General features: G+C 36.5%; 2 protein-coding genes and 2 non-coding genes across 4 annotated transcripts; 1 reads left to right on the forward strand and 3 right to left on the reverse strand.

Moving 5' to 3' along the window:
* Positions 1-7884: 7884 nt before the first annotated feature.
* LOC145071858 (U6 spliceosomal RNA) lies at positions 7885-7988 on the reverse strand. The gene has a single exon (XR_013690822.1). It is a non-coding gene; the product is annotated as a U6 spliceosomal RNA (small nuclear RNA).
* Positions 7989-11068: 3080 nt separating this feature from the next.
* On the forward strand, positions 11069-11141 carry TRNAK-UUU (transfer RNA lysine (anticodon UUU)). The gene has a single exon. It is a non-coding gene; the product is annotated as a tRNA-Lys (tRNA).
* Positions 11142-11493: 352 nt separating this feature from the next.
* Positions 11494-13088, reverse strand: LOC145066122 (zeatin O-xylosyltransferase-like). The gene has a single exon (XM_079013305.1). It carries the CDS (start codon positions 12964-12966, stop codon positions 11578-11580), a length of 1389 nt encoding a protein of 462 aa, XP_078869431.1. The 5' UTR covers positions 12967-13088; the 3' UTR covers positions 11494-11577.
* A 93-nt stretch (positions 13089-13181) lies between these two features.
* On the reverse strand, positions 13182-15555 carry ARA6 (Ras-related small GTP-binding family protein). The gene is made up of 8 exons (XM_079013306.1): positions 15354-15555; positions 15045-15118; positions 14309-14392; positions 14081-14175; positions 13872-13977; positions 13672-13761; positions 13487-13573; positions 13182-13394 (listed from the first exon to the last, which is right to left on the reverse strand). Exons 1-8 carry the CDS (start codon positions 15376-15378, stop codon positions 13356-13358), a joined length of 600 nt encoding a protein of 199 aa, XP_078869432.1. The 5' UTR covers positions 15379-15555; the 3' UTR covers positions 13182-13355.
* Between the last annotated feature and the right edge of the window lie 252 nt (positions 15556-15807).

Here is a 15807-nt window from a genome sequence, read left to right on the forward strand (position 1 = left end):
TAAACTAGCTTCGTGAATGAGGCTTACTAACGGTAAGACTGGCTTTTACTCATACATATATATATATATATATATATATATATATATATATATATATATATATATATATATGTATATAATGTTAGACTTTTAATGTTATATATAGTATAAGGTGTATTTTACACTTTTAAAATACTAGGTGGTCAAGTTTAACAATTATACTTTTAATTCAATTAAATTGTAAACCAAAACTTTATGGATTTATTAAACCTCTTTTAATTATACACCTTAATTAATTAATAAAACCATAAGGGTGTGATTTGAACTTTTCAAAACAATACTAGGGTTTTAGAATTTAACATTCCTAAATTAAACTTTTAATCAACTATTAAATTCCAAAACTTGAGGGCAAGTTTTGAAACATTTCAAAACATTAGGGTTTAGAATTTAAATATACATCAAAATTAAACTTTTAATCAAAATTTAAATTCCAAAACTTGAGGGCAAGTTTTGAAACCTTTTTCAAAACATTAGGGTTTCAACTATTTAAATTTCAAAACAAAACTTTTAAGTTCAAATTTAAACTATAAAACCTGAAGGGGGAAATCGAAACTTTTCATACAAGATAATTCAAATCTAAATTACAAATAATCAAATATTATCTAATAAAACAAATGATTATCTAAATTTTGACAAGTATCTTCTATTTAGGTAAGGATAATCACCAAATATTGATAAAATTCGGATTTTATAACAAAAACATGTTTACGGTAATTATCCAAACCCAAAACAGGAAGAAAATCGCGAAAATTAGTTGTCAGGCGTTTCGACTCGTTGAGTACACCTGACTCGGCGAGTACACCAAGTGACTCGGCAAGTCAAACACTCAGAACCCAAAAAATTCGATTTGCAGTGCTGATTTCGATCAAATATGCATCAATACAATAGAAACCAATCTAGGCTCTGATACTACTGATGGGTTTTAGCCAAAAGACATTCTATGTGCTCATGCAAATCCTAAAGCTTGGATCTAGGTTTCTCTATTGTACATGCAATTCATCCAAGACTATAAACCCTAGATCTAGCATACAAGTAATCATATTAACATAAGAATGGGTTTAAGTTATTACCTTGATTGTTATGTAGCAATAACAATCCCAAATCCTCCTTGTATTGACTTTAGAAAGCTTAGAGTCACAAATGTCACTCCTCTAATGGTTCACAAACACCAAGAGCAAGAGGATGAAGAAGAGAAGAGAAGGAGGCTGCCCAAAACGTGTGGAAACCCTAGAGAACAAGTTCACCACGTTTTTGGGGCATAAGGGTTCCTTAAATAGTGAGACTATTAGGGTTATCTAACAAGGAAACCCTAATTTGGATGCTTAATCCCTAAGCAACCCATGGGCTCCCTCCTTAAAGGCCTTTGGACGATTTCTAAATGGGTTTCCCCATAGAATTCGTCCACCCCTTTAATATGGATTCCATTAGCTCAATATTCAAATATCATACAATTGACAGTTCTAGTCCCTTAAGTTTAATTAATGTATTTTAGTCACAAACTTAATTCTTATTAATTCTTGACTAATATTAATTAAACAATATGATTTCTCCTTTAATATATTATTCTCATAATATATTAATAACTCATATTTAATCCTTTCTCTCCAAAATTCATCCTATCAAGTTGCTTTGGTGAAGGCAACCCAAAAGGACCATGCACCATCGGGTCAAGTACATACCAAAATAGTTATGGACTTAGACACTAATCCAACAAAAATTAGGGTCAGATTTAGGAACCTTAAATCATCGGCTCAAATTGATAACTGGGAGGTAAAAACCCTAAATCCTCGGCTCATTAGGGTTGAATTAAGAGTGTAAGAACTTGTTGGAACCGAGAATTAGGTTTTTGGTGGAGGTGATGGATCGAGGAATTGAGGAAGCTGTGGATGAAGATGAAGGCCCTAATTCGAAGAGGCGGGGAATTTTTGGGATGAATAGGCGGGGGTTAATTTTTTGGATTTCATTTTCCCACTAAAACGCGTGTTTCCAAAAAAAAATATAAAGTGACACAGTTACACGACACACATCTTTTGATAGGTGCCCGCCATATTTCTTTTTTTTTTCTTTTCTGACACTAATTTTAGGGTATGCAAAAATGCGTGTCCTCTATCCTTCAAATTTTAGAAAACTAACATTAATTTTTAGGGCACTCTCAAATCCGCGTCCTCTATCAGTGTGTGTCATTAAATGCGCGTCGTAAAAGGTTATTTTTCTAGTAGTGAAAAGATTTTCTTTTGTTATTTTTTTTTTCAAAAATATAAAATCCCAAAAAGATTTTTGTTACTTTTTTATTTTTTTTAGGTCTTCAAGAACATTTTCGTGACAATTTTTCAAAGCGTCATGCTTATGTTGCTACGGGAAGGTAATTTTCTTAAATTTTTGTACTAGTTAAGATGTCCCTAGAAGCATGTTGCTACATGTCGACCCAAGCATCAACTGACTCTATGTGTGTTATGAAAGCCTTAATGAAATTTTCATACGAAAATTTCTTCCCAATTAGGCTTACATTCTCATTAGTCCAATGAGCTACCTTACTCTTCTCAAATGAGTTAAGAGTTGTATGTTTGGTCCATATATAATAGAGGTACATTCGAATCATTAGCCAATCTTTTTCATCACAAATTTCTTAACACATTTCACACACAAAGACACATGTTCAAGAGGTCATTGATCAAACCAATTGTGACTTAAACATGTCAAAAAGTTGTGTTAATGATCTTAAATCATGAGACCGTGATGCAAGTGAAACCCAAATATACGAACTTATTAAGGAATTGACGGGAAAATTCGTTCCAGATTCTTACGAAACACCTGTTTCTGTACAAAAGTTTCGTATACTCCAAATCACATTCTTTCATATGAGTGGTTTTGATCGAATGTTCGAAGCCCACGACATTTGTTTCCCAACAAAATCCAGCTTAAATTTTTTTTTCTTTGAATGTGATTTCAGTGAGAGTATCAATTCTTTTCATTAGTCACTTTTACATAATTTACCAAAGCAGCTTGTCACTGACTACACTAGTCAAACAAGTAATTTCGATTACAATTACTCACCTTATGTTTAGGTTGATATGTAACGAAATTCGTAAGCCACCTTTTAAGCCTTGAAAAAGAAGCCCTTCAATACCTCTCTACAAGTATTCGATTGTAATTCACGGGAAAATGCACAAGCCGTTAGTTATCTCTCTTGATAATTAACGAAGCAATCTTTGCCCGGGGTTTAACTGCTTTTGTGTCTAAAATTTAGACATCACAGAATCCAAATTTTGTTAATTTGTTTCTTATCTTGTTTTTTGGCACACATCACGCACGAAATCCTTGAGGTTCTAAGTAATACCAACTTAGGCTGAAGATTTCACAAGACATGCAAATGACTTCGTTTCGAATCCCAAAAACGAAAGAGCCTTGCCTCCAATCCGAAGGGTTTGATCTTATCTTCTTTATACCTACGAACAGTCTAAAGTTACCGTTTGGAAACTTGGTCCTAGTTTCAAGGTACTTTTTCAGGCGTGATGGTATTAATGGCTACTGGTGCAAGTTTCAAGAATGGCGTGGCCTACTCATTAGTGATAAACGGCTCACATTATTTTGGGCTTACTTATAAAAGGAAAATTTGTTCCCTTTTATAATCACGCGTTCAAAAATTCACAGAAGAACAAAAAGCCCTAATTTTTCCATAAAGCTTTCAAGAATTCACACATGGCTGTTGTTCAGAACTCAAACACTGAAGAAATTGCTTCTCAACCGATAATGAAGATTCAAAGCACAAACTATCAGGTTGAATCCAATGTGTCGTTGTATCCAGAAGAACTCAAAATGTTGATCGTTGTCTTGAAAAGATCTGTTTTGGCTACTGCAATGTTCAACTCCTTCGCAGTTCCAATGTCTTGGTTATCCATGGTTGCTTCTACTGCAACATACAACAAAGCCACAGATGTGATTACATTCAACTTGCTGGATGAGAAACGTATTCGTCTTACCAAGAAGATGTTTTCACAGTTCTTGGAGATTCCCAATTCACCACCATTCCTCAAACCTACTAACCCTCAAATCATACATATGTTCAACGAGATGGGTCACCAGCCACCACTCGAAAAGATAAGTGATTTCAAAAAGTCTGGGCTTCCATGTATATGGAATTTCTTGTTTGGGATTTTTCTCCGATGTTTAACAGGCAGAAGTGTGGATCTTGACAAGGGAAGACTAGAAGTATATGCAATGGTAATGGGGATTTATTACGACTTGAGTGTGGACTATGCCACTCAGTTATGGAAGGAGTTCACGAAAAGTTTGGACAGTACAAGTGTGGCTAAGGGAATTTCTTGTGCCAGATACTAGAGTTTAATCTTGGAGAAAGTATATGGGAAAGAGGGAATTCGATTCCCTGAGGGTGAGGATACTGCTGAATTCACGAAGTATCAGTTCCCAAAGACAGTCGAAGATGATCTCAATATTTTTCCTAGTGTAGCACATATTCCTGATGCTATGCTAAAGAAGGTGAACCCTACTCATAAGGTTCTTGTGAAATATTTGAAGGCTTTTAATCCAGATGTTGAAACAGGGGTTTTGTTAACAGTCGATGCTGGAACTTCTAAACAATCCAAGAAGTTGAAGGATGATGAAGCAGAGATACCAGTTAGAAGTATGAAAAAGCCATCATCCAAGTCTCCTAAGAACAAGCCTGACAGTGATATGAAACAGACAGAAGAGACTGGTGTTGTTAAGACTTCTAAGGAGTTGTTGCCATCAAGGTCAGGAGTTTTGAAGAGATTAAGAAGGTTATCTCACAAACGAAATTTGTCTGATGACTCGTAAACAGTTCGTAAAGTTCAACTTAGTACCAAAGGAGTTATTATTCGAGAGATCCCTGCTCCTGCTTCTCCATCGTCTAAAAAACGAAGGGCTCATGATGTCATCAAACATATATCAAAGAAGCAGCGCAAACGAAAAATTCCACTTCCTGATGATTCATCCGACAACAAAGTGGTACCTGATACACCACCAATTTTGTCTTCTCCCATGGTAACTTATGTTCCTATCACTTCATTCGTTGATCCTATTATTTATGTTGAACCCACAACAACAATTCCACTCGAAATAGTGGTAACCAAGTCATTTAATGAGGAGGTTCCTATTTCTAACATAATTGCTAACGTATCTGATACGGTGGCGAATGTTACAATGAGTGTTGACAATTCACAGCCTATAATTCTTTCTTCTTCATTACCACCCATCAGTTCAACTTCATTTGTTTCATTACCACCAGTCATTCAACCCATAACTACTTCTACTTCATCTCCATTATTTGAATCTATCCTTCAACAGCCTATCACTACTCTTTTTCCATCCCAATCCACAGACACAATCAAACCTCATTCTAATGATGAAATAGAAAAAGGAGGTTTCGGAGGAACTTTCGACGAATTGCATTTCGATTCGGAAGAGGAGGAGATTCCTGATCATATGTTAATGTCAGGAAAGCAGTTCAAAATCCTGAACATGCAGTTAAACTCTATTCTTCAGTCCTAAGCTGATTCCGGAGCAAAACACTCGGTTTCGGGTATTGAAGTAGATGTTATGTTAAAAGTTGTTGAACGAAGACTTCTTGAAAAGATAGATGCATCTGATCAGAATAATGAGCTTCAAATAAAGACTCAAGGAGGAAACTTTGAAGGAGCCTTGAATGAATTGAAGTCTGTTGTGAAGGAACGTCATGTTCTCTTCGTACAAGATGTTAAAAAGGTTCGAAAAGATGTCAACTTGAAAATAGAAGAGTTGAAGAAGGAAGTCTCTCAGGAGATTAATAATATGCATTCTCAGTACAATTCAATTCATGAGAAGGTCAATATAATTGCTGGGGCAGTTACAAATTTTATCAAGACTTTTCAAGATACAGTGTTGAAGTTCGAATCTAAAGCTACTGATGACAAGGATCAGTTTGCGAAGTTAGAGAAGTTAATCATTGACTTGAAAAATGTTGTATCGAAGCCTGCTCAACATTCCTTTTTAACTCCTGAGTTCCTTACTCATAAGCTGAATGTGATTGGCCAAGTCATTCAGAAGGCAGTTGCTCCCATATCGAAGTTTGCTCAAATGCTGCCACAGAATACCCCACCTATTGTCACAGGGGTGCAAGGGGGAGAAAAGAAGGTGAGCAAAGGAACGAATGTGAATAAAAAGGGAGAAGGTGAGAAGAAGACAACTGAAGATTCGAAAGTTGTTGGAAAGGTGATTTCTACACAAATCCATGTTTCAATTCCAATGAAGTCTGACCCCATCTCAACAACTGTAATAACCACAAAACCGATTACAAAACTGAAATGGATTGTGATTGGTTCGGCTATAGAAGGGGGTAGTTCAAGTTCCTCAAAACCAAATCATGATTTGAAAGATAAAGGGAAAGGTATTTTAATTGAAAAGTCTAAAGAAGAAAAGAAAGCAGAAGTCGAAGCTGAGATAGAAATTCAAAGGCATATTCAAAGTATTTTGAGGCTGAGGGAGAATGATCCACCTGGTATGGACAAAGGTGATCCCAAGAAGCTATATTCATATGAATCAATCGAGTCGAGAGTTGCATTTAATCACATGTATGCTTTCGAGAAGAAGCCGAGAGAGAGCTATTCGATTGCTAACACTGATTTCAGTCAGTTGGACTTTTTGATCAATGAAATGATGTTTATCACTGCACAATACAAAGTTAGTGAGAAATTCAAGAACCCAAATGACTATACACACATGAAAATTCGTTTTCTTGTTATACTTGGAAAAGATCAAGATGAAGTGTGGTCCCTGGTCAAGATCAAGAAAGTTATTGCTATTAAGAAGGATGTCATGTTCGAAGACATGATACAAAATTTCAGGTATCATGTTGTTCGTGCAAACAACAAATCATTCGACTTCAACATTACAGACTTCCCTTTAATGAACTTGAATGATCTTATTCAAGTTGCATTGCTTTTAAAAGAAATGGAAGCATCTCAACTCAAGGGTACAGACAAAGAAGTGTTCAGACTAGGTCTTGCTCACATTAAAATCTTTATTGACAATTATTATGATTGTCTGGCCCTAACGGACGAAGAATTGGCTTCGAGTTTGGATAGGAAAGTAACTGTAGCTATGGAACCTTCGAAGCCACAAGCTGAGTTGAAGAAGTATGCTGATGGAGAGATATGTTTGAAACCATTTGGTTTAGTTTTTGTTGGGAAGGACACGAAGGGGAAGGCTAAGAGGTTTCTCTTTCAAGTTGTTGAGATCGAAAGATATACAACGTCGCAATATACGAACTTTGTAGTTCGTATGAACAACTACAGGAAAAACAACGATGGTGACAAGAAGGAGTTAATGAAGGTTTTAACCTGGTACTCGGAGATACGAAGGATGATGCACTTTGCTGCTCAGATTCTCACGAATTGAGTAGTTTGACTCGTTTACAAAGGGGGAGATTGTAAGGGTCGAAGTCTTGTAAAGAGTCTAATAGTGTTTAGTCAATTTCATATGTAACATATTTGCTAAGTCACTTTCATACGAAGCTTAATAGTTTTTGTAACATCCCCCTCTGGCACGTATCACAATATTGTCCGCTTTGGGCCACTCGGCACGAGGACTTCCCAGGGGGTCACCCATCCTGGTACTACTCCCGCCTGAGCACGCTTAACTGCAGAGTTCTTATGGGATCTGCTGCCCTCACGGCTTTAAAACGCGTTGTGATAGGGAAGGTATCCACACCCCTTATAAGGAATGCTTAGTTCTCCTTCCCAGCCGATGTGGGATCAGATCTAACCCACTTTCACCCCCCCCCCCCATTATAGGGTTCGACGTCCCCGTCGAACACATCGACCCGTGCCCTGGCTCTGATACCATTTCTCGATTTGTGCGTGTCATCCTTGCGCAGGGGCCATGCTAATCTTCTCTGTATCGTTCCAATTTTATCGGATGTCCCTGATCTGATCCCACATCGGCTGGGAAGGAGAACTAAGCATTCCTTATAAAGGGTGTGGATACCTTCCCTATCACAACGCGTTTTAAAGCCGTGAGGGTAGCAGATCCCATAAGAACTCTGCAGTTAAGCGTGCTCGGGCGGGAGTAGTACCAGGATGGGTGACCCCCTAGGAAGTCCTCGTGTCGAGTGGCCCAAAACGGACAATATTGTGATACGTGCCAGATGGGGATGTTACAAATGGTATTAGAGCCAGGGCACGGGTCGATGTGTTCGACGGGGACATCGAACCCTATAATGGGAGGTGAAAGTGGGTTAGATCTGATCCCACATCGGCTGGGAAGGAGAACTAAGCATTCCTTATAAAGGGTGTGGATACCTTCCTTATCACAACGCATTTTAAAGTCGTGAGGGCAGCAGATCCCATAAGAACTCTGCAGTTAAGCGTGCTCGGGCGGGAGTAGTACCAGGATGGGTGACCCCCTGGGAAGTCCTCGTGCCGACAGCAGATCCCATAAGAACTCTGCAGTTAAGCGTGCTCGGGCGGGAGTAGTACCAGGATGGGTGACCCCCTGGGAAGTCCTCGTGTCGAGTGGCCCAAAGCGGACAATATTGTGATACGTGCTGCAGTTAAGCGTGCTCAGGCGGGAGTAGTACCAGGATGGGTGACCCCCTGGGAAGTCCTCGTGTCGAGTGGCCCAAAGCGGACAATATTGTGATACGTGCCAGAGGGGGATGTTACAGTTTTAGACTTAGTATTTTTTGTACTCTCTGTTTCCCTATATATAGGGATTGGGCTTAGATTTAGACATACAAGTTTTCCAATATCGTTGTCTATTTTTGTAATCAAGCTTATTTGAGAGTAATACAAACTTCAAAGTCTTGTTTACTTTCTGAGCTCTTTACATTGATTGATCTTTTTCATAATCGATTTCTCAAATACAATTCTTCTACAGAGGTCTTAGTTGGAATGAGGCCTCAGTTTAGACCAATGATGTTTGAGAGAATATAATTGATGCCATAAATCAGTTGTATGATGATGCTCTAGTTTCTCGGGATGTTTTTCAAAGAAAGGTTGGTGATGACGCTGCTACTTCTTTTTGGAAAGACCATTGGATTGGAGAATATCCTCTGATGGTGTATTTTCACCGCCTTTATATGTTAGACATGCAACAAGATTGTCATATTAACCAGAGATAAGATGGTGCTTTTCAACTTGGGATTGGAGTCAAGCGATTCAAGGTGGAACACTGTTTGCTCACTTACAATAATTGTGTGATGTATTGATTGATCCCTCTTTCTTTGATTCCAAAATGGTAGTGGGGTATAAGATGTAGGTGGTAGTAACCAATTCATGGTCTTAGAGGCTATAAAACTCATCAATGATAACTCTCTTCCTGATGACGTTTTTTCTACTAAGTGAAATAATTACCCTCCACGCAAGGTGAGCATTTTCTATTAGCGTTGTCTTCTCAAAAAAATTGCAGACTCATATGAATTTGGATGCTAAATGTATTGATACTTCGACGATGATTTGTGGTGTTTGTAACTCAAATATTGAAGACATTAATTATCAAAGTTTTCTTTGGTCGTGACATACATTAACTCAGATATAGAAGACATTAATCACCTGGTTATTACTAGCAAAGTCGTGGAAGAATTGTAGAATTTCATTAGTAAGTGGTGTGACATTATGACACTTGTGTTTTCTTTGGTCAAATAGGTAATGGCTTGGATCATTTTCATTCGTTTGTCTTCTACTAGAAGTATGGCTTTGTAGGCAATAATAATGATGATGTGATGGTTAATTTGGAACACCATTATTTTCAGTGAGCATAACACTTGACGTATGACTTTGTAGGCAATAATAATGATGATGTGATGGTTAATTTGGAAGACCATTATTTTCAATGAGCATAACATTAGGAGGAATTCTCTAATCGACAGTCTGGTTGTTTATTCCTATAATTTGTTTGTGTATAGAAACATAAAAATAAGTTCTAGTAGAGATGTTTGGTTACAAAATCATATTCTATCTACTCCTTTGTAACGTTTGTGAGCGGTTTACTAACTTTGGTTTCTATAAAATCTGGTTGTTCAAAACAAATTCCAATAACCTCCTTGTTCGTATCTTTGAACTCGAATAACAACCACCAAAGCCTACTAAGATAGGATAAGACAACAACACATGTTCCACAATAAAGGCGCTTATGCCGTCTTATTGAACCATGAATTCAATAACCTCACGCTAAATATTTTGCGGAGTAAATCAACAAGGCCAAGAACAATGTCAAAAAACAAAGTTTCGTAACCGTCTAATTTCGAATACACCTTTACAAGAAAACAAAATAAGAAAGTATATATAAATTTTTTTGCATTTTTCATATTGCAATGTGTAATACCTACCAAAAGATTATTCATGGAAGCGGACCAACTTACCATAACCTCGTTGCATCAAGCAATTGATATAGTGGCCTAATGATCTGTATTGTCAACAATATTAATAGGAGAGATAAAATAAAAGAGATTTTTTAACATGTGCCGGAAGGCAACATATAAGGTGTCTTAAGGGAATCTATAAAAAGAATTAATTAATGAAAAATATTATCATAATTAAATATGAAATGCATTGATTATAAAAAATATTACGATAATTAAATGTGAAATGCATTAATAATCTCCATAATAAATGTATTTAATATTTAATTATAGTAATATTTTTCACGATTAATACTTCTTATATTTGTCATTATTAGAAAATTTCAGAATAAAATTGTATGGTATCATTGTTTTGGGTTAAGATTTTATTTTAAAGTTTGATGATCGTAGAAAAAAAAAGGTTAATGAGCGAGAATTGGAAAAGACTAAATTCGTTAAGTAGACAAGTTAACGTTACAAATTAAACTATTATTAATTACAAGGACCAAATTCGTTAACAAACCTAAATTTATTTTTTACAAACATTTAAACATATTATATTCAATCCATAAAAAATCAAATTTGAAGTTTTCTTCTTCCTTTTTCTTTAATCATAGCTATGATATTTGATATTATGGTAGTTATTAAACCTTTTAAGGTTTGGAAGTACATGTAGCCGTTCTAGCTCAGTTGGTAGAGCGCGTGGCTTTTAACCACGTGGTCGTGGGTTCGAGTCCCACGGATGGCGATACTTTTACCTTCCACTTTTGCTTTTTTACAACTAAAAGAAGTCAGCAGAAGGAAAGCAACTTAATATTTTATTGGGAATAAAGAAAACCGTACGTATTATTAATATTTTGTTATCAAAATGGGTATGAAAAGCAATTTTACTTCTCGTTATCTAATGAAACATTGGGTTTTAAAATTTAAATTAAATTTATTTTTTACTAAATTGATAATTTAAAAGTAAATAAAAATGCGCGAATGGTGATGAATTCAACCCCCCCCCCCCCCCCCAAAAAAAAAAAAAAAAAAAAAAAAAAAAAAAAACATGACTTAAAACATGCTCTGAAAATTGAGACCAAAATCAATTTTCTCCGTAAATTATCATGGAATTGTCTATCAATATTCGAATATTATATTATATTATCATCAAATTCCATATTCCAGACCACAAGCAGTCTCTATCTTGTCACATGAGCGACAAATGCATCCAACTCCATCCGCGTAACGCCACCATCCACCACCGATCGCCGCACCCTATCACCTAGCTCAGCCGCCCTTTTCCGCATCTCCTCCCCTTCATCAGACGCCATCAATCTCCTGACCACCCCTTCAACCACCGTCGAACTCACCAACTCCTTCCTTTGCGTCCAATCCCTCACGTACATTCCAGTTTTTAACACTCTAGTTATAAGCATAGCATTTCGTGGCTGATCAGAATGCATCGGCCATGCCGCCATTGGCACACCCATGGTGATGCTTTCCATGCTCGAGTTCCACCCACAGTGACTCATAAAACCACCGGTGGACGGGTGGGCCAAGATCTCCGACTGTGGTACCCAGTCCGCCACCACCAACCCATTCTCTTCGAACCCTTTTGGAAGTTGGATCTTTCTAACTTCCCCTTCATCAAAGATATCGCCTTTATCAGCCTCTCTCAACACCCAGATGAAACTTTGTTCACTTTTTTCTAAACCCAAAGCGATCTCTTGGATTTGCTCATTGCTGATGGAAGTAGTCGTCCCAAACGAAACATATAGAACTGAGTTGGGTTTTTGTTTCTCGAGCCAATCGAATAGTTTATGTCGTTTGTGAGTTGAATCGTGAGTTATGGCAACTGGGTTGAATGGGCCAAGGGCCCACAGCTTTTGGTGATCTTCATTCTCTTCTTGTTCGAGTAGATCGATGTATTTCCCTTCGATAACCCTACAAGCATCGAGAATCGTACCAGATGTAAATTTCTTGTAAGAAACATCTGTGGAGAGAATGAACTGTAAACCATCTGTTGAGTAACAATCTTCACCAGAAGGGAGTTCTTTCTTTATCGATTCTAGTTCGCCGTCGAGAGGTGGCCGGCCGGTGGCTTCCTGGTGATACCAAAAGGAAGCGAAAGCGGAGCAGCAAGAGAACATATAGGCCTCGGCGTTAGGAAAAGAACCAACGTCTTGAACAACTGGTCCCATGAGATAGTCGTAAATGACGACGACTCGTTTTGACGCCGGCGATATTGTCGAAAGTAGGTCGACAAAGGGTTGTCGGAGATGCATGGCGGATTTGAAAGATGGGATGAGGTGGGAGGGAAATTTGATGGCGGCGGTGGGGTCAGGTGGAGGGGAGGGGAAGTGCGGAGTTGGATAGTCATGGAAGTGGATGGTGTCGATTGAAAGTGAATCCCAGGCGCCATGGATGCGGGTCTTGGCTTGGCGAGCGTGACTGGTGGTGGTGATGACGTGGATTGGGATGTTGTAGGCGGCGATGAGGCGGGAGAGGTGGAGGAGCTGGTTGAGATGACCTTGTGCCGGAAAAGGGACGATGACCACCACTATATCGGATTGTTTTATGGCTGCCATGCTGGATGTGGTTTCAAAATGTTTGTTGGAAAAATAATGCGATTGCAGGTAGTTATTTTTCTAGTTATTAAAATGTTTATGGGTCCCACATAAGAATAGTGCGATTGTGGGGTAATTTGTTTATTTCTACTCATAATAGTTTATTAGTTTCAACATATTATAAGGCAAAAATATCGTTAGAAATAAGTTGATTACACAGTAACTAATTTGCAACATAGCGAAAAATATTGTTTCTTCATTTTTAACAACAGTTCTAGTCTGGCAAATGCAACACAAAATCAACAAAATACATTGTTTATCAACATCAAACAACTGTCTCACAAATATACATAAATAACCCCCCTTCATCACACCATAATGTTTACTTGATATTTTAAATCAAATGGGTATCATGATGCAGAAGGTCGTGGTAATCTCTTTGCAATTTCCTGTTAAAAAAAAAAAAAAACAATGCCAAGTCATCAATAATGCCACGTCATCGGATTCTTTTTCACATAAAAACCAAGTTTTACTGTTTTACCTCAAATAGCTGATTGATGTTATCAGCTGTTTTGGCAGAAGTTTCAATGAAGAACATGCCATTCTTTTCAGCATACTCGATTCCATCCTTGGGTTAATAAAAAAAACAAACTCAACCATGGTTAAGCAAGGGCAAAAAAGACAATATATATATATTTAGTCCTTGAAATGAGGAAAGTTTCTTACTTGAACTGACACCTCTCGTTTTTCTTGAAGATCAGCTTTGTTTCCAACTAAAGCTAATACAATATCTGGGCTACCATGTTTTTGTAGTTCCTGTACAACATAAAAAGGTATTTATTTTGGTCTAGGAATATGAAATCCATTAAGCATGGAATGGAATCTAGAATTCCAGTTCCATCGGAATCAATAAAGAAACACAATACCTTGACCCAATATTGAGCTTTATGGAATGAGTCAGGATTAGTTATATCATATACAATAACTCCAACAGCTGCACCTCGGTAATAAAGTGGAGCCAAAGCTGCATATCTGAAAAATACAATATATATATTTATTTTTATTTTTTATCTTTCTATAAGAAGTAAGAAAGATGGGAATCCCTGTTGACCAAGTCAACAAAAAAAAATTTAACCTCTCTTGGCCAGCAGTATCCCAGATTTCAAATTTTACTGTTGTAGAATCTTGGAGAGCGATTGTTTGTGACAAGAATGAAGCTCCAACAGTGACCTGAGATTAGATAAAAAATAGTAAAGCATATCAAATCAATTACTATTTTAAGTGTAAAAACTATATAAAAAGTTTAATATGAAATGAAATCTTATTATATAAGTGGAAAAAGAAATATTTATATAAGTAAAACCTTGGATGTTGGATCAAACTGACCACGAACAAAGCGAAGAACAATGCAGCTTTTCCCAACACCAGAGTCCCCTAATAGCACCAGCTGTAATAAACAAAATGTTGCCAATCAATTTTCATTTATTGATAAAAATAAAAATATCTTTTGACAACTTAATACATGAAAGTAATTTAGATAGCATTTTATACATTTCTTGTGTCATGTCAAATTACCTAATATTTATTTCTCTTCATCAAGTGATGTCATTCCCATTATAGTGTTTAGAGGCTGTTTCTTTTTTACTTAATGAGCTTTATGGGTTAAGCATTTAATCTGGACAATTGTACTTTTTTTTAATTACTCTGGATAGAATTACTAGATGGGTTAATTCAAAAAACTTGGTTTGGAGACCAATCCTTTTACCTATTTACCCTTCTAAATATTTCCACCAACTCTTCTCATGTTAAAATTGATGAATAATGTGAGAACTAGTTGTTGGAATACAAGGGTAAAATGATTATGTAGTGACAGTTTATTCAGTCTAGAATAAAATAGACATGTATACAACACTTTATCTCCCATTCTATTTCATATATCAGGATTTATTTTCAATCATGGAAATTGTTCAGGTCTTATCTGACAATTGCTAGTAATAGACTAATAGTACTAAATGAAATTAAGAACAAAATCTAGCATATCTATGGATTAATGCGACATAAACACACATTAACTTTCAGACTGTAAACAAAAGAACAACCTTAACACGTAGATTTTTGGCATCAGAATCTCCGCCGTCGGGATTAAGCCCACCCACCCGCCCAACACTCCTATCTGCAACCAGTAATCCCCAAGAACAATCAAATGATCAAAAGAAATATCGCAAAAGCTAAGTCATGTAACAAGGCGGTTTTAGCAGCAAGCATAAGAAGCAATTTCAATACAAAGTCTAATTAATACTTTTTCCAGCTCAAGATCGATAATATAAATGAATATAAGGGCACTGATTAAAATTTTTAGGTTGATAATATAGAATCAGTAAAACCCTAAAATACGAAATTTAGGATACCTGGAAGGGAGGAGGAGCAACCCATGGTGTGCAACGACTATTCTTGTATATATCTCTATATACAGAAGTCTTGTTTTATCGATCTGTATGGATTCCGAAGGAATTGAACTTTGGAAAAAAGGAAAGGGTTTGATTGATCTTAATTTCGTTTATGGAAGCGTAGGTCCTCCGTTTTCTTTCTTTAATTGGTTTTCTTCGACGACCTTTCGTATTTTTCTTTCATATCCTTCTTGAATCAGAATATATTAAAAGTCTAATATTCTTTTAATATTAAAATTAAATAACTTAGAAATACAGAAATTAAAATTGCGTTTAGTTACGGAAAAACAATTTTTATTTTATGTTTTTTGTTAACGTTTTTAATTTTTGTTTTTTATTCGGTTTTCATTGGAAAATTTAGAAAATGCAATTAAAACTTATTTTTTTTATTTTTTGTTGAATTAGAAGACGTATT

The sequence above is a fragment of the Lactuca serriola genome, chromosome 8 (assembly GCF_051521515.1).
Source record: "Lactuca serriola cultivar US96UC23 chromosome 8, Lser_US96UC23_V15, whole genome shotgun sequence".
Lineage (NCBI taxonomy): Eukaryota > Viridiplantae > Streptophyta > Magnoliopsida > Asterales > Asteraceae > Lactuca > Lactuca serriola.

Excerpts from the sequence above, each read along its gene's own strand:
- LOC145066122 (XM_079013305.1), bottom strand. The coding sequence starts at position 12,966 with ATGGCAGCCATAAAACAATCCGATATAGTGGTGGTCATCGTCCCTTTT.
- ARA6 (XM_079013306.1), bottom strand. The coding sequence starts at position 15,378 with ATGGGTTGCTCCTCCTCCCTTCCAG. Across the intron at positions 14,393-15,044 it reads CCAAAAATCTACGTGTTAAG|CTGGTGCTATTAGGGGACTC; the intron begins GTTGTTCTTTTG and ends TGTTTATTACAG. Across the intron at positions 13,762-13,871 it reads AAGCTCAATATTGGGTCAAG|GAACTACAAAAACATGGTAG; the intron begins GTATTGTGTTTC and ends TATGTTGTACAG.